At 39.4% G+C, this 25,193-nt stretch overlaps 1 protein-coding gene across 1 annotated transcript in view; it reads left to right on the top strand.

The window, feature by feature from the left end:
- TRAK1 (trafficking protein, kinesin binding 1) overlaps positions 1–8,684 on the top strand; it is a 41,654-nt gene extending 32,970 nt beyond the window's left edge. Inside the window, exons 10-13 of the mRNA XM_010562066.1 lie at positions 438–514; positions 2,546–2,782; positions 3,765–4,081; positions 8,230–8,684. Coding sequence (XP_010560368.1) covers positions 438–514; positions 2,546–2,782; positions 3,765–4,081; positions 8,230–8,684 — 1,086 coding nt within the window. The remainder of the gene's footprint in view (positions 1–437; positions 515–2,545; positions 2,783–3,764; positions 4,082–8,229) is intronic.
- Positions 8,685–25,193: the final 16,509 nt, after the last annotated feature.

The raw sequence follows: 25,193 nt of genomic DNA, 5'->3' as shown, positions 1-25,193 counted from the left end.
TACCAAGAACCATGTCTTATTTGTGGGTGGGTGGGTAATGTTGTGAAAAGGAAGAGTGGTTTTTGTTTAGTTTAAATGAAAAAAAGTTAAGCAAAACTTTATACATGAAAGGTGGGTGTTACCGAGTAAGGAATTTAGTCTGGGAAGTTAGGGCACGTGAATTCTGTTGTTGCCTGTGATGTTTTTTTAGGGTGTGACAGATGTTATATGACGGCAAGTACTGTAACAGTATGAAGCTAAGCCATAATTTGTCAGTGATTGAGATATATTCGTTAGTCTTCAAGCTTTCCAGTCAGTTTTCATTTTTAAACCTTTCTCTTTTCTGGAATGGCATCTTATTAGCTATAATTATTTTACATAAGTTATTAATTATTTTCTGCAATGGCAACTTATTAATACTATGATACTTGTTTTTCTTTTGTGCTTATTTTTAACAGGATTCTTTGGCAGCAGAGATAGAAGGGTCAATGAGGAAAGAACTGCATTTAGATGAACCCGACTCTCCTGACTTGGCGTACGACTGAAAAGAATTGGTTCCTAAGTGATTGATTATATCTGAAGTTAATTTATTATTTGATGAGAAAGGAAAAGACAGAAAATAGTGGAGCTAGGGATTTACAGAGAAATATTTCTGGCAGAGTATGAATGACAGAGAGAAAGGAAAATAAATTGTCTGGTTATTGGGGTGGTTACATTTTCTGGTAAAGCTACCAAAAGAAAACACTTATATATAGGTTTAGCCTTGTCTTAATGAACTTTTTGTTCTCATTCTTGAGTGCTGATAATGAGAAAAGGGTTGTTTTCTTGTGCGTTACCATGTTAGGCTTCTTCAGTTAATGATTAGGGGATGAGTTCAATTCCTCAGGTTCATTCTTCAGGTTTTATAACAGAACTTACCAGATAATTATTGGTCTAATCCAGTTTTTAGATGGAGAACATCAGTGCAGAAAGGGATTTAGAGTGGTTGGGTACTTAGTGTGATGCCTATTACACCTGTGCTAAAGTTCTCTTGAATTAAACAAGAGAGTTGTTTGAAACAAGTTAAGTACTTGTGACAGTCCAAAAGCTATAGATAGATACAGCTTGGCAGAAATGGCCTTACTGACACTAGTTGCACGTGTACTCCAGTAAGTTTATCTCACCTATTTGTACCAAACATGGACTGGTTAATTTGAAACAAGTTAATCCTACTTAGATGGTCTGTTAGAGAAGCAGCTTACAAAGAAAGGACAGTCAGGGAAGTTACAGTAGCCACTTTCAAGAAACCTTTTAAGTATATTTACAAAAAGCTTGACATATACTTAAACCTTCTCTGAGCATGAGCCAAGAATTGTAAATAGGCTTGACAGAGTGAAATGTTGATTAGAAAAATGTAAGATCAGAAAGATGTGAGCATGCTCAAACCCCGTAGGATCCTTTCGTCCTTCCAGAGTAATCTAACTTCAGGATAGTTTAACTTCTTCAGAATGTATTTTATATTGCTATGCATGTACCAAAGAAGGATACCTTTTTTTGGTTTCGTGGTTTGTCTTGGGTTTATTTATTTGCTCAGCAGCAGTAACTGTGGGACTGCTTATTGATAGATGCTCTTAGATTCAGCCTCTTAAAGATATACAACTATAGACTTGGAGTTTACACGCAAAGATCACAACTGTCGAGCACTCATGGACAGAAGGAAAGACGTTTGAATGACATTAAGTAGCATAAAGCATGCTGTCATTGTCATACCCTGGCAGTGTTACCTTTAAGCTGGAAGGGGTGTGCTATTCTTGTGTTCAGCCATTGTTGAACTGTAAAACAAAACAGCAATGGCAATTCTGTAGCATGATGTAGGGCAAGTTTATTTTGTCAAGAAATTTCTGCTGAAGTGTCATCTGATCTTAATCTTGAAGCAGATGAACAGTGTTTATTATGATATCAGGACGATGCTGATAAAGAATGAACTGTAGAGGTAGGTGTAAAATTAGGTTTCCAACCTTGACAGCCTTTCTCTAGACTCTTGGTCCATTATATTTCTGATTTTTTTTTTTCTTCTTTTTTTAAAATGCTATTTAAGGGGGTGGAAATTGGTTTCAAAAAGAAAAGATACAAGACTTACTAGCATAGAGATACTCAGTAGAGTCAATTCAAATTATTTTTTAATATGGATTAGCCAGTTTGTAGTTAAGAATTGAATGGAGATCAATTTTGTTTTTTAAAAACTCATTTCCACACAATGATTTTAAGGTGTTTTTAGCTGATGTACTGAAATGCTCTTTCACTTAATTTTTATTAATATTTGAGAGGGTCCATGCACATAATTCTCAAATGTTCTGTCTAAAATATTCTAGGATGATGGAAGTATTATGTTGATGGATTGAATGTAATGGCCAGACTGTAGCGAGTGTGGGACCCTACGCATACTACTTTACAGAAACTATAAAGGCAAAGTGGTTGGTGGAGCTGTGAATAGGAGGGGTCATTAACAAACTGTTACCTGTTTCTCTGTTCATTCTTAAGGTAAGAAGGCACTGTGTGATTATTAACTGTGTGTATGTCTTACCAGTCATCAGAAGCGGGTCTTCGAGACGGTGAGAAATGTTAACCAAGTGGTCAAGCAGAGATCCATGACTCCATCACCAATGAATATCCCAGGCTCTAACCAGTCCTCTGCTATGAACTCAGTCATTTCTAGCTGTGTCAGCACTCCACGTTCCAGTTTCTATGGGGGAGACATCGCTAACATTATGATAGACAACAAGACCAATAGCATCATCTTAGAGACAGAATCCTCTGACAATGGGTCAGTACTGTAGCACTGGCCTTTGCTTTTGCTTTGTTTCTGAACATAAAGGCAAAGTGTTTCTATTTTCCTCTTTTTGTCTTACCTTGTGCAGTTAACACAGTGCCATGCATCTTCAAAAGTTACTCTCTTTGGTGCTCACAGTTCTTGAGCACTCAAGTTTATTTAAAAAGGAAAGCTTTTTGAAAGTGTATCAGTGTCTGCAACTTGCGCCTGCTCTGAGATGCAGCATCACCAGATGACGTAAAACCACACTTTGTCTTTGCAACTGTGGGTCAACACTTAAAACTTAATTATAGTTTCACCATTTTACATTAATGCCAGGGAGTTCCAGTCTAAGTTGCAGCTACAGCTAACTCTTCTGATCCTAAAAATAAAAAAATAAAGTGTGTGTGGAGGGGTTACCTAATATGAAAACTTGAGTGAAACCAATCAGAACTTTGCTCTTCTAGCTACTTGTTTCTTCCCCCTATACAGCTCCACACTATGCTGTGTATACTTTCTAGTAAAAATGACTTAACATCTCAAAACAATGAATATTTGTCAGCATATGTGACTCAATATGGTAATCTTGCAGTGCTGGCCCTGTAAGGTGTGGCCTGCTTACTTGAGCTTGTATAACCATAAGAGAGACACAACAAGTAGACATGTCTCATCTCTTTGTAGGAGGAAGCTCTTAAGTAAAGTGTAGCTTTTCCAACCAGGAGTTTCCAGGCAGGAGCTAGCATTCAAAACAGTTTTTGTATGAAAGAGAAAGAAAATATTGGTGTTTGTCTTTGAGCTCTCTGGACGAGTAGCAAGTTTAGCAAGTTGTTCCCAGACATAGTAATTTAAAGGTATTGGTGAATGTCTCAAAACTGTCATGTGGAAGTTTTAAGTATCTCTAAGATTTCCCCCCCCGCTTTTTTTTTTTTTTTTTTTTTTTTTTTGTGTGTGTGTGTGTGTCGGGGGATGTGTGTATATGTCCTCTGTTATGTTTTAGAAATGAAGACAGGATGAAGAAGCCTGGAACTCCGGGGACTCCAGGCTCCAGTGACCTAGAGACTGCCCTTCGTAGGCTGTCCCTCAGGCGGGAGAATTACCTCTCAGAGCGCAAGTTCTTCGAAGAAGAGCAGGAAAGGAAGTTGCGGGAACTGGCGGAAAAGGGCGAAATTCGTAGTGGTTCCGTTACCCCCACAGAGAGCATCATGTCGCTGGGAACTCACTCCAGATTTTCAGAATTCACTGGATATTCAGGAATGTCTATCAGCAGTCGCTCCTACCTGCCAGAAAAGCTTCAGATTGTGAAACCACTAGAAGGTGATAACAAAGGGCCTCGGCCTTTATCTGTTCTTCTTAGTGACTCTTTGTGGTCCCTCATCCATCACCAGAAAGCAGGAAATCTTTGCAATACATATTCTTTTTACTTTAGAGACAGTAATCCACGCTGTTGGTTTGAAATCTTCTAATGACTAGATTTTTCCACAAGCCTTAAAAGTGTTAGGAACCAATTCCAGCCAAGGCAGTAAAATAAATATTAGAGGCCACACATGCATCAGCTGTGCAGCTTTACATCTGACCTAAACCTTAGTGTTGCTATTTCATACTTACAAAAGGAAGGTGGTTGAGTATCTGAAATCTAAGCAGCAAGAGTATTAGTTCATCAAATTTCAATTCTGCAAATAAGTGTCTGGAAAGACCTTTACCTACTTCAAATAGTCCAGTTGGTCTTATAAGACTACTTTTGTGATTAAAAATGACCTCTGGACTTCAGTTGGCTGTTTGAGTGGCCACACATGAGTCTCTGTGGCCTTGGGTTTCATGTGTGAAATAGTTTGTTTTGTGTTGGTTTGTTTTTTGGTTTTTGGTGCGGTTTTTTTAAGTCAAATTTCCTCCATATATTGTCTCAGAAAAAGGCAAGATATAGGTAGATGGTAGTCAGGGCTAGAGCTTTATTTCAAAGTGCATTTCTGTAGTCTGTCTTAATAAAGCTGACAGAGCACATATGGTATAGTCTACCTGGCTTTCTTCAGTCTTTTCAGGATGTTGCTGGAAGCTAGTTGAGTAAAGTCCTTCAGGTTTTTAAAAAAATGAAGCTGTTTTCCTATAGTACTTCACAGATACGCTAGTTAGGTAATTTAGCTTTGGTTTCTCTCTCCCTCTTTTCCTTTAACAGAACTCTTGTGTTACATTACATTGTGTGTGTGTGTTTTAATTGCAAAAGTTCCGTTTTTTCATCTTTTTAGAACAAATTTATTTCATCTATAAGGAGCATTTACCATGACACATAATCAGAGGCAAAAATAACCCTTATTGTGTCCTGAAGAAAGTGATGTGCTGTATCTACCTATTCAAATGAAACAGTAGCCATAGTGCACAAGTCCATACTGTTTAGCAGATTTTAGTAGGTTGTTTTCATGACTGCTTTTAAATGATCATAAAAATTCTTGTACCACATGAGGGAAGGGATGATCCAGGTTTGTTTCCATTACTGGTTGCTACTACTGTAATACATTTCTGTCACCATCCCATTATATCTGCTTTTTTCTTCCAATAAACTCTTGAAGTCTTTATCAACTTTCTATCTGTCTGGGGTTTTTTTCCTGGTTTTGTTCATTGTTCTCACTGAGTCATTTTTTTCCTCAAAATTATTGCACCTTTAAAGTACTTCTCATGTTTGGTTTTATATCTCATTTGTCATGTTTGTATCTGCCTGTTTCATAAGTTTAGTGTTTGTTATCTTTTATTAAATAGATGTTTATGATTCTGTTCCTCACTTCACCTTAGTTTCTTTCCTGAGTATTTTTCATGAGATTTAAATTATTTCTTTTTCAACTTCATGGATACTTTCAGACTACTGGGGCAAAATAGTCTGCTGCACCTGCAGACTGTTATTAGTAGTTGTGCCTTTGGTTTTTATTACTGTTTTCCTAAGGGTCCTCATGCCATAAAATGGAGGAAATCAAAATCAGTTCTATAATATGTTTCAGGTTAATGGTTTCTACTTCTTTAAAGCAATCTTTTAAATCCCACAGTAAAATAAATAGGGTGACAGAAGCACTAAGAAATTAATCTTATTCTTTTGCACCTATAAAAAACCAAAACAAAACAAAACCCACCATGTTTTCCTTTAGTTGAATAGAATGATTGCTGATGTGACTTGCTTTAGTTAAAGTCTAGTGGGATTTTTGGTTTGGTTTGTTTTTGAACTGGGCATCTACAGCTTGTTGTGCCGTAAGCAAGAAGTAGCACTCCCTGTGTCCTGTAGGAAAACTAGAACCTTGGACTGATTATATCTTCACCCACTTTGTTGCAATTGTGGCAGCAACATGTCGTGAATTTCTAAGCTTTCTCTGACCCCCATAGTATACATGCGATCATGCAGGTACCAGGAATAGAAAAACAAATTTCATTTACTCCATTCATATACTTATTTTGCTCTTACATTTCCTCTTGCTTCAACTTGGCAGTCCCACTGTTGCACACTAATTCCCTCATGCCAACTTTTTCTGATAACATAATTTACAAAACCGTCCAGTGTCAATAGAGCATGTAGTGTCGATAGAAATCTTAAAGTTCAAAATGCAGGTATTCTGGTGAATATCTTTCCACAGGAAAGATACATTAACAGTTAAATGCTTGTGCTCTGCAGAGTTTTTCTGAGCTTTAAGTTTTGGTGAGCTTTAAGGTGAAAATGATGACATCTTCAGAACCTTGTTTGTAGAAGTTAATTAGCAACAGGTTTTTATACTTGCAGTGCAGAAGGAAATTTTGATTTCTGTTGTTCTTTAATTTTTGAGAGTATTGTCATACAGCAAAGCTCTACTGCTTGCTTAAGGCTCAACAATATCTGGCACTTCTCCACATTCTGGAATATTTATTTTGTATAGAAGCAAATAACTTGACCTTTGTGACAATTCAGAAATAAATACAAATTATAGGGATGTCTCTTCCCTATGGTTATTTATTTTGGGGTTTAATGGTTTCTATTTCCTGAGCCTCAAGAGTGCGTCTTTAGTCCCTCAAAACTTACTTTAAATAAAAGGGAAAAAAAAAAAACAGAAAAGATAGGGTTGTTATCCAAAGTAATCTTGCAGATCCATTTATTCTGAGCTAAAAATTACAGATTTTAAAAAAATGAGATGGGCTTAATTAAAATGCTGATTCCAGTCATTCTAAAAAAAGATTTTTTTTACCTGTTCACCTCCTATTTACAAGAAGCTTCCTGTAATGCAATATCCTTATTGTGAAATGACAATTTTTCTCATTCCATGGAATTTTTCTTAGATGCAAAATAACATATATAAGAGCCATCCCTTCCCTAGTTATGACAGTGGTTTAGATTTTTACATATACCGTGCAACGAGTTGAACGTTCTTGGTCTTTGAATACTGGTGGTCTGTATGCCACCTTGTTGAGCGAGTCACTATTCTGCTTTGGGGAGAGGGGACAGGAACAAGACAACAAAAACTTCTCTGATTTGAGCTTGCAGAGATGAAAATGAAGATATTTTGTTTGTGTCGTAGGACCTGGAATGTATGGGTTTAAGTCACATGTTACAACACAGTTATGATTGGCTGGCACATAGGAAAACGTAGACCCTTGCAAGCAGTGTTTAATCACTACTTGAGGAATCCAATAAATCCTCCCCTGATTTCAGCGGGCCCATCTCAGTGAATATATCAATTTAACCTGATGCCTTGCTGTTTCTGACTCATTGTGTCCTATTGAATACTGAATATGGAATGCTTTTATCTGTAAAATGCACCTCTTTCCTTACTCAAAACATTTTTCTGCCAAGGACAAAGTTACAGGTACAGTAGCATTTAGTTATGTGGTAGCTGAGTTCCTGTAGCATAGGTGCCATACAAGTATTTAGACTAGATGTATAGGTCAGTGGTGTTACCTGCTTACACATTCATGAAGTTGATGCGGCTTTCTAATGTATGGTAGAAAGCTGAAACTGCTGTGCAATCTATGTGACTGCGGTCCTCCCGTTAGCCACCGGTAGTAAATTCTGGCATGTTTTCAGCACCTTTTCTTAGTGGGAGTTTAATGTGGGAATATGTGGTATATGTTCCTCTTCGAGCTTTCTGTGATGATGCTCAGATCAACTGTTAAATATAAATTCTTTTTACTCCTGCTGAATCCCATGTATTTAGGGGGATGAGAATATTGACGGGGAAGGGATGTGCATGTGCACAAGTATGCCACATCTTACCACCAGACTTTGCCTATCTAAGCGCTGATGTGATCAGTTTATTTCATATTGACGTGGAAATGCTGAAGAGTAGGTGAAGCAGTTTTGCCTTGTAGCATGTCTTCCTAGAAATACTAAAGCCAGAAACATTAAAGGTTTGGAGCTCCCAAACTTTTGCTCTTCTGGATAAACAAGGTGGGATTTTCTGCCATGTAGGTCCCGGACTGATTACTGATTTATTTCGGTTGTCTTTCTGTTCCCTTCCAAGGTTCTGCCACTTTGCACCACTGGCAGCAGCTGGCTCAGCCTCACCTGGGCGGCATCCTGGACCCGAGGCCTGGGGTTGTCACCAAGGGCTTCAGGACCCTGGACCTGGACCTGGATGAAGTGTACTGCCTTAATGACTATGAGGAAGATGAGACAGGTGACATTTCTTACAAGGGCCTAACTACCTCGACGCCAGTTCAGCACACAGAGACCTCAGGTGAGAGGTCACAAGCACAAGTGACTGTTTCAGACAACAAGAATAACCCCCGCCAATCTCAGGCTTACACAGAGGAGATGCAGGAGTCCGCGACTGACGATGATGAGGGGTCTGGTGAGGGAAACTCATTAAGTCCAGTAAAACTGACATCTTTACAGGATTTTGATTACTGGGCCATTCTCGCATCTCTCCAGAACAGCATCCATAGCATTGCTTTGTGTGTAGCATCTGCACGTTAATGCGTGCAGTAGTTAGAACATAACCATTCTAACATTGGCTCAAAAATCCTTTCTTTAATAATCTTTTAATTTGACTTTTTTTTTCCCAGTAACAGCATCTGCGGTCAATATTTTACTCTTATTTTGATAAGAGAAGGCTGCTAAAAGGAAGTGGTTCATTCACAAACCTTTGTGTGGCATGTATGCAACTTGTATGTGTATTTAGTGCACGCTTTTCAGTGTATGTAATGTATGGACAATATATATTTTGTATGCCTACAGCACAGATATTCTTCTGACTGTTCATAAGAGGTGACACTATGCTTCAGATTTTTGTACTTTGGGAAAAACCCAAAGATTAAATGATGACAAAAAGGTGCATCTAAGTTACCTTTGCTGAAACAAATGGAAGTGCCTTGAAAATCAAGCAAAGACATTTTGCAAGTTTAATTCAGTTACCTCAGATACAGTTACCTGTTTTTAAATTCCCTCTGAGATAAGGTATTAAGAGGATGTTTTTATGCAGTGAATAATGACATTTCCCTCATTCCATCACACTGTTAAATTCTATCCTTCCTATTTATACCACATTAAGACTTAAACATTTTTAAGTGATGCAGTACTGCATGAGTTATTAGATATTCTGAACTGACATTTGCAGTCTATTATTGCACAAGGTTACAGGTTCTCAGACTATAGATGTGTTTTGAGTTTGTGTGGTTTATTTTTTTTTGTTTTTTGGGTGTGTGTGTTTGTTTTGTTTTAATAAGCTATATAGGAGTGTTAGTCTTCATTAAGATTTGCCACTGGTAAAGAATTATATTTAGTCAAAAATCAGAAAACTACCAGAACTCCTTTTTCTTCAGACTTCTTGTTTTTACATAACTACTTTAAATGAAGACACTTCCTTCCCCCTCCTTTTTCTGGAATAAAGCATAATTTTTTGGCTCGTCTGTGGAAGATTAGATTGTCTCAGGGCTAGATAATAATATTTCTGTTATTTTAGTGAAGTGCAGAATATCCTCAGATCTTACTGAAATGGCAGTTCAATGCTTTCAGCTATTGAATATAAACTACTTTTTGCAGTCAGTTGTATTAAGATTAAACTTTGAGTCATAGAATCATTTAGGTTGGAAAAGACCCTTAAGATCATTGAGTCCAACCATAAACCTAACATTGCCAAGTCCACCCCTAAACCATGTCCCTAAGTACGACATCTACATGTCTTTTAAATACCTCCAGGGATGGTGACACAACCCCTTCCCTGGGCAGCCTGTTCCAATGCTTGAACATTCAAACCCTTCAACGTCCCTTTCCTTTGGCAGAAATTGTCTTTGTTCTATGAGGTCTATTGCCCAGGAATAATGATTATATTAGTTTTTTATATTAATATGGAAATAAATACTGCCTCTGCAGTATTTGTTTACAGTTTGGGATATTATCCAGGTTTTTATCATTTTGAAGAGTCTGAATAACAACAGCAAGAAAAGCTGGAGATCTAGGAAACATGGACTGAAATAATCAAAGACTGAAATAACTGGTGTTTTTTAAGGTCTACAGAATAAAAGATTCAAGAAAAGATATGATTCATTTTAAAATGTGTTGCTGCAGAGAGGAAGGGAACAAGCAGTTCTTCATGTACTAGGGATACAATAACTGCAAAAAAAAAAGCTGTTTGGGTTGCACTTTGGGTGAAGAATTTTCTAATTGTAAGAACATTCAACGCAGGAACATGTTGAAAATTTGGAAACCTTATTGTCGTGGAGTATACATAGACAAGGATATAGATATAGTTTAGTTCTTTGGGGTTTTTTAAGAACAGATTCATAAAACATCTGTGGGTAATGACTTGGAAGAGTTCTTTCTCTGGAGCAGGAAAATAAATGTAGACCTGCACTGTGATTACAAACTGGCAAGAAAGGCTAGTATTTCCCTCCATTTTCTTTCTCCTTTACAATTTGAATACAGGTCACTGTTATCAACAGGTTATTCCCTGGTTACTGCTGATTTTGCCTGGGAAAACTCTAGTTCTCTCAGGCAAGGTTTTTAATCATATTCCCTACCTTATAAATTGGCAAAAGCCTATGAAGTTGTCCTAGTAATCTTATTTCATCTTGTATTGTTTGCCAAGTAATTTTAATACAGTACAGCAATAGAGAAATTGATCAAAATGTATAACTTTGATTTGTAGAATGAACAAATGCACTGAAAACTTTAATTTCCCATTCTTCATTCTTCCTTCAAATTGCCCAGCTGCTTAGGATTCAGGAGCATCCATGAGCCACCACATCATTATTGGTTGTGTTACTCAAATGAAGTAAAGACACTACTGTATCTGCTTTTTGTTGAAGCAGTCTGTAAAGTGGTATACAAGGAGAAGGTAATTGTGGATGTTTTCAGACTAGGCACTTGCTAATGTGGCAGTGCTTCTTAGGATCCACAATGTGCCCGCTGAAGAATATCTTTTGGGACCAGAGATGTGTGCTTAGCTTATGTAGTTCTTTTGTATTTAAATATTGTGCAGCCATTGCTCCTCAGCATTCTTCCTGCCTCTCCTAGATTTCTGTGTAAGAAATGCAATGCAGGTAGGGGTGTGTGTGGACACACGGTTCCTTAGAAGCGCTGTTAAAAGCACAAGGTTGTTGACCTCATTGCTTGCATGATTCCAGGGGAGATTCCAGGCGGCAACGCACAGAATAAGCTCTTGCTGGGGAACATGAAAGTAAAATAAAAAGGGAAGGAGAAAGATATCTTGGATACAATCTTTAATGATAGAGCTTTTGCTTGTAATCCAGGATAGCTCTGTTGTGGAAAAATCTAGTTCAAGAAGTTTGTAAAAGCCAGAAAGTATCTCCCTGCAGTTGCCATTGGCAGGCCATAGAGCGTGCCAGTCTAGAGCTACAGGTCTTCTAACTAGAGAACAAAACGTCTTTGGAAATACAGTGCCTACAGGGACCGTTTCCAGCAGGTGTAAGTCATTGTAGTCTTTTGGATAGGCATCTGCTTCATTTGGTACATGTGCTTTGAGGCTTGTATCTTACCTTTTTTTGCACTGGAGATGTTCGCTAGCAGAGTACTATGAGGTCCTATTCTTGCTGCCTTTTTGTGGGAGTGCAGAGTGCTGCTCAAGATGACCCCAAGAGAAGTCATTTTAACATCCAGGCTCAGGAGAGCAAGCATTGCTGGTAGTGCCAAAGGTGTCTTGTAGCCACCATAAATGTATTCAGAACAGAGTATCAGTTGTTTCTTGTTGAGTGATGGATAGAGTCAGAAATCATTCTGACTAAATAAGAAAAAATTAGGAACCTTGATTTTTCCTGTCTCTGTATTGAAACCTGTAGTATCCATTGATATATAAAATAATTTCCTCACTGTATATGCAGATTATATCCCAATTATGGCACTGAACATTTCAGAAGAAATTAACACACATGTAATTTATGACCTGCAGTTGGTCTGTAGGAGCTGTATACTGTCTGCGGGCCCAGTAACTTTATGGAAGATTGTAAATTCCAGAATTGCAGCTCTAGCCTGATACCCAGGAATAGATTGAAATTTATGTATCACTTAAGTAGCCTCTCAGTATAATTGGAATGATAAAGAAGTTATAGGGATAGCAATGTTAATACCATCTAGGACAAGTAATTTTTGCAGGACAAACTTTGAGTAACCTCAATATATTTTTTTATTCTTTGAAAGAAACTGTATTATATTGTAAAACTGTACAGAGTCTGTGTTGGGGAGAGGGGTTGTTGGGGCGGGGGGGGGGGGGTGTTTGGTGGTTGTTGGTTTTTTTTTTAATTCATCGCCTTTCAGTTTCCCTTAAACATACAAGAAACCCCAAGACATTCAAAGCACTTAATGTTGTGAATGTTCTCATTTTGAAGTTGGAAGGGCTACACTTGATTCGGCGTGTGCTTAGTTGCGTGCTAGTATTGGGTGCGTGAACCAGTCTTTCAGTACTTGTGTTTGTTAGTACCACTGATGGATTGCTTTGAACAGACATGTGCACGGCATTACGGGATCAGCCCTCTTGTACTTCGTGTTTAGACCTTAACCATGCCATGGAGATCTTTCCAAATAGGTGCCTAAATCACAGAAACAGATAATTAATGTCTTATGTTTGAGTTGTTTTTAGCAGGATTACTATACATGCTTCTAAGAGATTACCATTGTACAGAAAAGCAATATACTTTGTAACTTTTCTTAGAACCAAGGTATTGATGCATATTTAAATGTATTTTATTTTCAAATGGCATGAATAATTCACAGTAATTATTTCTTTAAGAAAAGTCTGTCAGCAGTTGCTATCTGTGCTGTTAAAATGCTAGAATTTTAATTTGGGGATCCTAGCCTGCATAAACTCATGTTGAAGCCACATTAAATACTTTGAATTCTTTTTACATCTGTGGTTCGTGGTTATATACGTATGAGGAGACCTCAGCCAGGAGAAAGCTAAGAAAATCCTGTCCAAAGAATACCTGCCTTTGTTCCGTTTTTCACCTCTTGCCATTCCCAAAGGCAAAATGAATGGAAAGTTTGAAATGCAGATTTTCAGGAAATAATTGTATTGTCGATTTGTTTGAGAAATGTAACAGGAGTAACAATCCTGGCATAGACGTACAGATTCTTGGAGGTTTTGAGCATTCATGGTTACGCCTGAGACCAGTGTTTTCCAGAGGACATCTGAAGGCACCTAATGCCTTTAGGAGAGCACTGTGCTCATGTTTTACAGCTGTTGTGTTTATCACCCATCTCCATTTTGTTGTAGTAGTTAACTCAGGCATCAGCTCCAGCATACCCTGTATTCTCCCAGTTCTATCAGCTGGGAGTTCTCCGTACGGGTACCACTGGGTATTGGAACTCTCGCCTTCAGTCACGCGGAGGGGGTGAACTCTGCTAGATTTAGAGAGTACGTGAAGCAGCTGTCATGTCCTGTGGATTCTAATGGGGTTTAGTGACCTAGTTTTCAGGAATTTCACCTTGCCCAAGAACGGAGTTGGTGGCATAGACTGGCAAAAGCGAAGTCCATAGCTTGTATTGTGAATGATCACACTGGAGGAAAAAAGTGCCTCTTAATGGTCCTTCGTTATCCTCTTCCAAAGCAGACAGAGCTTTTTTTCCTATTCAGCAATAAGATAAACTTTGAATGCTTTAAAACACCATCTGTTGCTCTAAGGACTTCCCAACCTGATTGTCATTCCATCCCTGTCTCACCAGGCTGTGGTAAAGAGATGCCCAAATTCTACTGCTCTCTCTGCTGACAGAGCAGGAAACCAGGTTTTCCCCTTTTGTAGAAATGACGAGCAGAGTGGCTTGCTTCAGAGTTGGACTAAAACCTTTGTGCCAGTCTGGATCAAGTCATACTCTGAAGATTTCTGGTTGTTGGTTTTTTTTTTTTTAAAGTTCATTTTTGCATAAATCTGTATTTGCTGGAATAGATGTTTATATAAAATGCAAAGATTTACTGGCCGCTGAGAGCTCTCTACCTCCTTGCTATTCATCTAGTGTAACAGCGAATTTGAGTTTGGAACCAAGGGTACAAAAGTTAATGGTGTTTTAGTATAGTTGCTTTTTACAAATCTACCTCGATCTCAATTTCTTGATGCCTTTTTGTGGATGGGGCAGGCCACTATTTTACCTACTGTAATTTAGTACCTTTCTCTGCACAAGCTGGTTGAAAAGCCAGATTAAACGGTCTTTGGAGGGTTCCCTGGGCAGAAGATCGTGTCCTAAATGCATCTGTTGTGCTGTCTGCACCTAGCAGAATGGCCCATAATCTCTGAGTACTGGAGCTGGATCTGAAACAGCTCTGACCTATATAAAATCAGCTCTGTGTTTTCAGTGGGGAAAGCTCTGTTTTACCAGAAGATGGAGCTCTCTGCAGTCAGTTTGACTAGTACCTGCCTTTTTTTTTTGCAGTATTTTAAAAGATGTTTTACAACAGTGTGTGTGCTTATAGGAAAGTCTCAGCTGTAAAGTTTTGCATTTTTTCCAAAATGCCTAAGAATTGTTTGAGAGAGCTTAATAAGGTGAAGAATCATTAATGACTGAGAGACAAAACGCGATCCAGTGGCAATCTAAGGTTTAGCTTGAATTTTAATTTAGGGGAAAAATGCACATACAATTTAGTTTATGTTTTCCTGATGGATAAAATTACATGATGTTTGTGTAAATTTTGTTAAACACTGAATTATGTACAGATTTTTTTCATACAGATGTGAAGCCTCATTGTTAATCATCCACTACTTTGAAAAAGAGGGTTTAAATAAAATATTTTGTTTCAGACGCAGTCACATGGAGCAGATGTTTATATTTAAAATAATACTTTGCTGTATGTACATGTGAAGATAGCCTCTCTTATTATAACCTTATGTATTACTTCCTCACATTTTTATACCAGCTCAGGATATGGACATTATGTAAAATTACTAGGTTAGGAATGAATCATTTTGTTTCTATTTTATAAACTTTGTTCATTTACAGCAACAGGTTCTTACTCTCTTTGTATTGTGTCCAAAGGATGGAAAATGCTACAGCAATATGATACACCCCATTGTTGACTGATGGAGGATGAAGCTGGTACAGGACTTTCTTAGTGGTATTTGAGGGTGGAATACATCCTTGGAAATTGTTTGGGGTTTTTTTTTTTAATAATTTCAATTTGTTTCCTCTTATTAGAGTCAGTGATTTCTCTACTTTTAGCAGCCTTCTCCTATCTCTGACTCATTAATAGCAATGAGTCTTGCTTTTGCTAATGCAGCTATGTATCTTCAATGTGCCTGTTCCCAATCTGAGCGGATGCCCAATGGATATTACAAATGGGGAAAATGCACTTACTATATTGCAGCTATGTGCTTTGGGTTGAGCTTGCAATCTTAAACCAGCACTGCTTTATTCTGTTCTCTATTCATCATCCAGGGATAATTGCTTTGTTTCTACTTGATTTATGTTGAAGTCCTTTGTTTTCTCTAAATAACCAGTTTTTTCATGTCCAGTTATTTGAGCTCTTTCTCCAGATTTTCTTTTAACTCTCTACAATATGGAGAGAATCATGATTGCTAGGCTGTGCTCCCTTGTAATAGCTTTTATAGTACTCACACTAATCTCTAAAGCAGCTGGATTCCTGAAGCATCATAATTACCGTCTCTGGAGGTGAAGTAGAGCTTGTTGTTATGTTATGCTGTGCTAACATTTGAGTGTGTTAACATGACACTCCAGTGGGTTTTTAGAAATAGCCTTCTTTAATGTACAGTGGTACATTCCAGCGCTAACTCGAAGTTACCTCACATCGTATGCTTAGCCACTTCTGCTTCCACTGTTCGCACTCCCCATGCTCTAGCCTTCACACGCTGCTTATATGTGTTCTTAAAGGACTCCCTAACTGCACACACTAGTTTGGAGCTGTGATACTTTATATATGAAAAAGGGAACACAGCCACAATTAAGACTTGCCTTGCTTCTGCTAAGCATCTCTGGAAGTTTAGAATGGTGTCTGGTCTAGTTGGTCTGTCTGTCCTTTGCAATGTGTTGAGTAGTTGTGTACTGTGGTATTAAAATGTGGCTTAATCAGAATGGCTCAGGGTTGGGTAGGACTGAGAGGGAGGGAGCTGCACATGGGTTTTATTGTGCATGTCTTTTGACCACTGCTAAGTTTCGTTACTAAGTAAGAGAACCTATGCAATCATGATATCTTTGATGTAATATTTAACTCTGGGTGTTTTTCAACCAGCTTCTCAGATGCATGGCTCTTAAATTTTGTAGTTATTTTGCAATGGCCACAGCTGCATTATACAGCAGGTTAGTATATCCACAGAAGTATCTCCATTAAGAAGAAAGAAGATTGCCTAAGTCCTTCATTTTTTAAATTGAGCTGTATTGCTTCTTTCCCAAATTACTGATATACTGACAGAGTGGCATTTTTACAGCAGCATTTTTGGGGAAAATTATTTACTACACTGTTTACAAATATTCAAAAACTGCTATATTATGCAGCTGAGGACATACAGTCTTAAAGAACCTTAACACATGCACAAGAGAAATGTCACAGATGTACAGTAGTGGATCCAAAAAACTACCACTTTCCTTACTGTGGATGTGAAAAGTCAGAGCGAGAGAAACAGTAATATGTGTCTGTCCCCTCCCCACGCCAACAATCTACATTCCTGTAGCCTTAGTGAGCTGGATCCATTACTGAGAAGTAATGGGGATACCTTTTTGTGGATCAATCTAAAAGCTGAAATGCATGAGCATTCAGAAAATCGTAGTGCTCCTGAGCTGGTACTAGAAAAATGCTGCTTGTAATTTCCCACTGATGAAAGTTGCTAGTTTAGATGAGGACTAGCATTTCAAGCACTGCCTTGCCTAAATTTGGTTTGAGCAAGAGTTATCTGCAGTGTTAGTGATCATGGGGAAGTTTCAACAGATACTTTTAGCACTGGCCCTGGAGTCCTAAATGTGTTTGTTTTGGAGAACAAGTGTCTGTTGGAACACTGTAGCACTTCTGTGTTTCACTTTTCTTGCATTGATCCTGTCTGAGGTACCTCATCGCTTTTTGCATCTGTCTTATCAGCACACAGAAGTTTGGTTTTCCCCTTTTCTGTGTAAAATGCAAAGAATTTGCTTTTTTCTAATTTAGTACCTCATCCTGGGAAGTGCATGTCACAAACCAACTCCACCTTCACCTTCACCACCTGCCGCATTCTGCACCCTTCTGATGAACTCACACGAGTCACACCAAGGTAAGGGTTTCCCGTGATGGCAAAGCATTCAGCTCTGTCAGAGTTTTCCCTGTAAGGAAATGCAAAGTAATGGCATAAGCAAAAGCATTAGCTGCACTGGTGAATTACAACACCCCCCTGAATTATTCCTCCCATTTTGAGTTACCTCAACCTGATTTTATCTGAGAGGCATGCATAATGTTTTAGAAAGCCAATGAAAATGTCTTAAATGTTGTTGACTCTAGTTAAAATATTGCAGGATCAGACATAACTAAGTTGGCTTCCAGTATCCAAACCAGACTACCCTTGATCCCAAACTAGTTGTAGTCTTCATGTGTGAGCAAAGAATGTGTTCTCTCGCAAAAAATACAAGATTTTTTCAGGGAGGAAAAATCTGTATCTTTGGTGCAGAAGAAAAAGGGGTGTGCAGGTAAAGAAATGTAGAACAGTATCCAGGAAGTACATGAGGAATGGAGGAGGAAATATGTCTTAATCAAAAAAGGAACAGTCTACTTCGTTCCTTGGTATAATTGCTGGAAATGAGTTCATAGTAGCCAGATTGAAACCAACGAACTGGCTTAGTAATAGCAATTGGCATGTAAACGCAGTACATGCCGATAGAAGGCAATTCTATAGCCCTATAGAAGGTGAAGACCTGAGAACCAGAGGGGGTGAGTGAATTTCATACCTGAAGAGGGAAACTTTCCTTCCTTAGAAAATCGGTATTTAAAGAATGTTTTTTCTGTTTAAAAGGACAATGCCTCATCCCTTTCTCTGCCCCTTCCAGCTCCTGTGTGGGAGTGTACCGTTGTGTAGGTCCCCGTTCAGAGATGATGTGTCTAGACTTGTTTAGACACGAGATGGGCACTGACTACCTAAGGAACGCATGAAAAGTAAGGGCATTAAATATGCAAACCTGCGAGGTGGAAAGGAAATGGATGAGGATCAAATGTAACTTTTCTGCTTCCCTTTCTGAACTAAGTTAGTTAATTGTGGCCTGGCTGGTTTTTCTTTACTCTCTTCTGTCTTCCTCTCCCCTCAACACTATTACTGAAGAGATCCTTTTATATGGCTGCAGTTCTATTTTAATTTTCTTATTATTGTTGAATTGCTGTTAACTGTGGTCATAGTAAACTCCTTGATTACATTGGTTACTAAATCTAACAAATCAGCCATAACTGACAGCTAAATTCAGTACATTTTCAGGTACCTTAGTTACGCTGAAGTTCATCATTCATTCAGGAGGAAAAAGAGCAAAATAAACAATATGATGTTTTCAGCAGACATGTTTAAGGAGCTCCTCCTTACCAACTATAAATGATTCTTCACAGGTCATGTGAGGAGGACGAGGAAACTGCATTATGTCTCGTTATGCTGAGAGGAGGTATAGGGCAGACACTATGACCCAGCGTGGCAGGGGGTGAGCAGCACTGCCGGCAGCGTCTGTGTTGGCAGGGCCATGTGCAAGGAATGCTAGTGTGTGTGGCACCAGCTAACCCAAAGAGTTTTGATATTTACCTATCCGGTTGTGTTTTAACCTAGCCTCTAACCCAGGTGACGCTCTAACCTGACTAAATTTCATCTAGCAAAATGAGGTGCTCATTTATTTGTTTCTTTTCTCAGTCTAACTCTGAAACTGTCACTGGCCTGAGTGGCTGAGGCCAGTTTGAGTCTTTTTCTATGGTTGTGTCCAGGCTGCTCTGCAGTGTTGCTCAGTTTGATGGGGAAAATATTTCCCAGTTAAAGCAATACCAAAATGAGCAAACAGACAAAAAAAGCAACACTTATGTAACAATCACTTTCTTGCAGGGATGTCTTTTGGTTTTTTTAATTGCACTGTAGCATATACCTGTGCTGACAAATTGGTAGAAATACTAATCTAAATATCTGTGCAATTGAAATCTGGAGCTGGAAAGAATGAAGCTGTTGGAGTTAATAAGCCACTGGAGTGCCATAGTTTTCATCTCATGACTAGGACATCTTAGAAGCCTGATAATAAACACCCCATGTCTGGGTTTCCAAAATGTACTTGGTCGTACCCTGTAGAAAGTCAGTTCACGCAGTAAGTTCTCTTTCTCTTTCTTTTCCCTCCCTCATGCTTTTCAAGACTCCTGTACTTCTGTGTTTAGCCAGTGTGGGAGTTGCATCACAGTGGCTGTCACTGCTCTTTAGTTCCACTATGAACTGGAATCAGAGCCATGAAGGTCCAGCTTTAATCAGTGCATAAGAGAAGAATTGTGATCTAACTTCTCCTTTCCGCTCAGCCTTGCCCTTGTGCGTGCTGCCGTGGGTGCATGTGGCCTCCTTAGCTCTGCTGTGGGGTGTCCTTCTCCCCTGTCCCTGATTCAATCCAGGCAGAATGAAGAGGATCTAAGGAGGGAGAGCTTGCCTTAGCACATCTGCCACATGCACTGACAGCCACAGCACACAGGGGGGTGCAAGGAGACCAATTCTGGAGCCACTTAGCAAGGCTGCTTTTCGCATTACACCACTCTTAATACTAGTTTTCTCAAACGTGTTTCACTACGGTTTATGAGGAGGAATATATGGGAATCCTCTTGCTGAACTGCAACTGCAGGGTGAAAATCCTTCGGCAGTTTCACTTGCTTACAGTAGCAGTTGGTACAGTTCCAAATCACTGCAAGAGATCGTGTTGGTCAGATCCTATTTAGCCATGGAAAGAAGACATGACTTGAGACTTCATACCATCAGGCTATTATTTCCTTAATTAAGGAGTGCCTTAAAGATATTAAAGTACTGCTGATTTTTAGAAGATCACTGGACTAGAGTTTGTAGTGTTACGTTAACTCATGTCACCCAATGACTATATACCATGAGATGATGATCTAAGCTCATCACAAACTGTGGCTCAGAACAAAACATTCCAGGGTGTCTAACCTGACATGCATAGTAGTGTTGGCTACACAGAGTTCATTAATGTAAGGTGAAATGAGACTGCAGATTCCAGTCAAGACATCATCTAGGCCTTTTTGTCCATATGGGCAAAAAGGGTGAAATTCATTTATCGGCCTGGGTCTTCTCTACACCTGGAAATCCGACCAGATTGTCTCAGTGTGGCTATTTGATGCATTTCTTGGTACAGAGAACCCAACTTAAGTTAAAGTTATGTGTTATGGCTAAGCCAGTCCAACAGCCTGGCTCTGCTGAAAAGGGAAGATCCCGTTCTTTCCCCTGTTCTTTCCCCTCCCAGCTGCTTAGTTTTCCTGCTCTCTTGCATTGGCTTTGGTTTTTGTGTGACTTTTTGCTGAGTGTCTTCTACTTGCTTACCTGGCAAGATGAAGGGGAAGAGTTCCTTCCTTGAACAGTGGTGAGCTCCCAGGTTAGTGAATTCTCTGTTAACATCGTGTTGCATTGTTCAAGACCCTTTAAATGCCATTAGAGGGGATGAATCCACGCCTAGGAAATATTACCATGGAATTCAATTTTTCGTGCATGTATACATGGCAAAAAACATCACTTGAGTGTGGTTAGAAAAAGTTGGAAAGCTTTTCTTTAAAGGTGCATGGAACCCTTGGGATTCTCCCAAATAGACATTAATTTGGAGTGTCGTGGATGTCCCACATGCCTTGTTTCTGGAATAACTGAGTACACCACACCTTATTTAATGAATGGCATTCCTTGGACTGCCATAAATTTTGAGTGGGGGTTACCCGTAGGTAAACGTGCTGTGGCTAACCTGATCTATTAGGAACAGGTTTTTGAAGGATGGCACTGTAGTGCCAGAAACACTCAAACCTCAGTGTCCATGAGATCTCCTACTGTGGCACAGAGGATTTGGAATGTCTCCTTTGTGTTGGTAATTCTTTGGAAATAGGTGCTGCATTCACTCTGTGTTCATTCAGATGGTCAGCTTGTGGGGAGAGGACGATCTACCAGAATGAATGCTATTTCATATGCCTCAAGAAATCCCAACCACTAATAACTAGCAGTAGTGTGCTTAAGAAAACAAAATGCTGTACAGCACTAAACGTAAGTCTGTAATGTCTGTCACTTGTTCTAAACGTGCAGGTTATTGCCCACTTAATATTTTCTTGTCCACTGCCTGTACATAGTTTGAGAATAAAGAACTGGAATTGGGGAGCAATTTAGCCATGTTTCAAACTATAGCAATTCATGTTTTACCAAATTAACACTAGAATCGCTCTTTTTCATGCTTGGTTTGCTGGTGAGTTGTAAGTTCCCTGTTGACCAATTGACAACCAAGAGCTTGACTATATTTTCTCATCTCTTTTGATGACTATTCACACAACTGTGCATCTCCATCAAACGTCCAGTTCCCCATCCACTTCCCCATAAATGAAAGCAAATTCAACAGAAGAAGGGTATGACCTTACAGAAGTGCATGCTGATGATGATGCCAACTTCTAGCAGCTTTGCTCGAATGCTTCCGTAGCAAATATGTTCCCCTCCTCCTGTGCCGCTCTCTCTGCTATGACCCAGCAGTACTGGAAGGACTAGCAATTCTGTATGCTCAGAAGTGACACTAAAGAGTAAATCTTGTCTTGCTTACACCATCGGTCAAGTCCCCCTGTTTCCTTGTCTCATGGAAGCAACTGGGAGTTGTGACAGCCAGTAGATCAGGAAGAAAAACTGAAGGTGTTGATCACAAATCTGTCAATTTAATAGTTTATTGGAAGAAATGGGGCGGGGGGGGCAATGCATTAATCCCATGAGACTGGGTGGTGAAGTATGCAAAGTGGAGAGATGCGTTTTGTAAGAGATGATGGTTTTGCACTTGTCATCACATTTGCAAGGAGCTGGGAACTGTCAGCTTCCTGTGTGCTCTAAAAATGGATAAAAGGCCCTGTTCAGGGTTAAAAATCTTTCTTGTGGTAAGTTTTAGTTCCCTAGGGGAGAGAATAATTTGCCTGCTCCTTTGTTTTCAGCCTTAATGCAGCACCTACTCCAGCTTGTGGCAGCATTAACAATTTGAAAGGCACCCCGGTGGCTACTCCCTGTACTCCTCGGCGTCTGAGTTTGGCCGAATCCTTCACTAACCTCCGGGAATCTACGACGACGATGAGCACGTCTCTGGGGCTGGTGTGGCTGCTGAAGGAAAGGGGCATCTCGGCAGCAGTGTACAATCCGCAGAGCTGGGACAGAGCCAGCAAAGGCACCCTCCTGAACACCTACCCCCCTAAAATGGCGATCATTCCTTCCACTCCACCAAACTCACCTATGCAGACACCTTCTTCATCCCCTCCATCTTTTGAGTTCAAGTGCACCAGCCCACCTTATGACAACTTCTTGGCTTCGAAGCCGGCTAGCTCAATCTTGAAGGAGGTGAGGAATAAAAAGAACATCAGGAACAGTGAGAGTCAGACTGACGTGTCTGTTTCCAACCTTAATCTCGTGGACAAAGTCAAGAGGTTCGGTATCGCCAAAGTTGTGAGTTCAGGGCAAACGTCAGCTCCTCCTTTAACCGATGACCAGGGACCTCTTCTCTGTGGGGCACAAGGACCGGTGAGGGCCCTTGTTCCTGGAGGCTTGGCACCAGACGGTCTCCCGTTGGGCTGCCCTGCCGTGACCAGTGCCATCGGGGGCATCCAGCTGAACACTGGCATCCGAAGGAATCGGAGCTTCCCCACCATGGTGGGTTCCAGCATGCAAATGAAAGGCCCGACATCTCTCACTTCGGGGATCCTCATGGGAACCAAGCTCCCGAAGCAAACTAGCTTACGATGAAGGACTTTATTTTTACAGCTAGTCTTTTTAAATAAAAGTACTCAGATTCTTTCTCCAATCTTCTTTTCCTTTCCCCGCAGCCCCTTCATTGCCTCTTGAGTTTGACAAATCAACTTTGTGCCTAATGGGAGAAATGTGTAAAGTTTGTATAAAATGTGTAAATATGTACCAGATCTGTTGTAACTAATTGGATTATTTTACTGTTCAATTGAGTGCAAAAGTCTCTACGTTATGATTGCTGTATTAAGGTTAACTTGCTAACCTTTTGAAAAGTTTTTTTTTTTAAGATGCACTGAGAGAAAAAAAACAGAACAAAACCAACAAAAAATAACTTGACTAGGAAAACGTGATTTCTGTAGCTAGCCTAACTTGAGTCAAAGGTGCATGGGAAGTTACTGAATGTGTTATGTGAGACCTCGCATTGCATCACTTGAAACATGGGAGCGTTTGTGCTTTGTTAAATGCTGAAAAAAAGCACTCAGTTTAACATGTGGTAGTTATAATTTTGCTTCTGTAGATGAGTTGAGCTGAGTTATTGGAGTGCCTGGCTATTATGCCTGAACAGATGAAACCTTTTTTTTTTTCTTTTTTTTTTTTTTTTCCTTGTTCTGTATTCTCCTCCTCCCCAAGATGATAAACTTGAACTAATACTGTGTTGAGGTCAGCAGGCCTGCTGGTTACCTGGAATATTGACATATTCCTACCACCGCTGTTTCATTTGGCACGCTTACACTCTGTGCGACTTCTTTTTTTTGTTTTTTTTTCATTTTGTTTTTCAATGCTGCACTGGATTGTGGAAGGGAAAATGCTTTACTGTGTGTTGCTGCCACTGAAACATGCTTTGTCAGTGCCCCCAAAGAAAACAGTTTTCACAACTCATGAGGTAAACATGGCAGTGACTTCCTAGAAGTCGAAGTTGCGTAACAGATTGACAGATAAGAATGTTATAAAAGAACATGTAGCAAAACCAGTATTAGGAAAAGGTGTGTCCTTGAAACCTCAGCAGAGAACCACGAAAAACATTTAGTAACGGAGTGGTACAAGCTGGAAAGAGCAACTTGTAGTCCTCATGCTGATTTTCAGGTTTCGTGCATGTCAAGGACCATGGCCTTGTAAGCAGGGTGAGAATATTCCCCATCCGTTTTCTGTTTTCAGAGAAACCTTTTTCATCCAAAGTTGGACCTTAGAATAGGTAAAATTATGGGAAACGCTTTATTTCACGGTGGTTTTAAACTGAAAAAATACCTCCTGATACCAAACATATATCCCCCTGCTTTTTCAGAAAGGAAACAAAAGACCTCACGCAACCTTTAGTTACAGCCAGGCTATCCTAATCTATATTGCAATTTTCTTCTCTGTTTCTCCCAAACTTCTGCTGGGTGCTTGTAGAAAGAATTGAAATATCCTGGAACTGGAACAGGCTGGAGGGAGCTTGTGTCTAGAGCTGAACTGAGACATAGGTTTTTTTGGAAGGGGGGATGGAGAAGAGCAAAGGGGGGGGGGGTTAACATCCACTTTCTTTTCCTTGCACTTCTTGTGGCATCTAAATCAAGCTCCCCGTTTGTTACCATTATCACACTACACATAATTGCCGTGAATTGCTGTTTGTACCAGACTGTTACTAAATCATTAGCACTGATAATTTCTTGTATAAATGAAACTGTCTTAGTCTTTGTGACGAGAGATAGGTGGGTGGGGTTTTTTTCGGAATGAAGTAGTTACTGCGGTAGTGCTATGGACACTAAGGATATATTTTGAGAAAGAAAAACACATCGGTCAGTTACTGCATGTGTTTGAAGACTTCTATTTATTCTATGAACTTACAATGTTTTAGTAAAATGTCATCAGCTCTCTTTGCTGTTGTATGTGTGCACTTATTGCAAGTAAATTTAAGTATCTTTTTATTTGACTGTATCTTAAAACAGTAGATAGAAAAACAGTTGATTCTGAAAAAAATCATGGACTTAATGGACCATTTTATATACCCAGAGGAAGAAAGCAATACCACATGAGAACTTAAAGTGTGGAAGTTAATCATGCAATCGGGAAGTATTATTTAGCCTTTAAATAAGCAGTAGGAGCTGTCCACCCACCAGAGAAAGCA

The sequence above is a fragment of the Haliaeetus leucocephalus genome, unplaced genomic scaffold, assembly GCF_000737465.1.
Source record: "Haliaeetus leucocephalus isolate CR32 unplaced genomic scaffold, Haliaeetus_leucocephalus-4.0 Scaffold153, whole genome shotgun sequence".
Classification (NCBI taxonomy): Eukaryota; Metazoa; Chordata; class Aves; order Accipitriformes; family Accipitridae; genus Haliaeetus; species Haliaeetus leucocephalus.
This window is presented reverse-complemented; position numbering and strand designations above follow the sequence as displayed.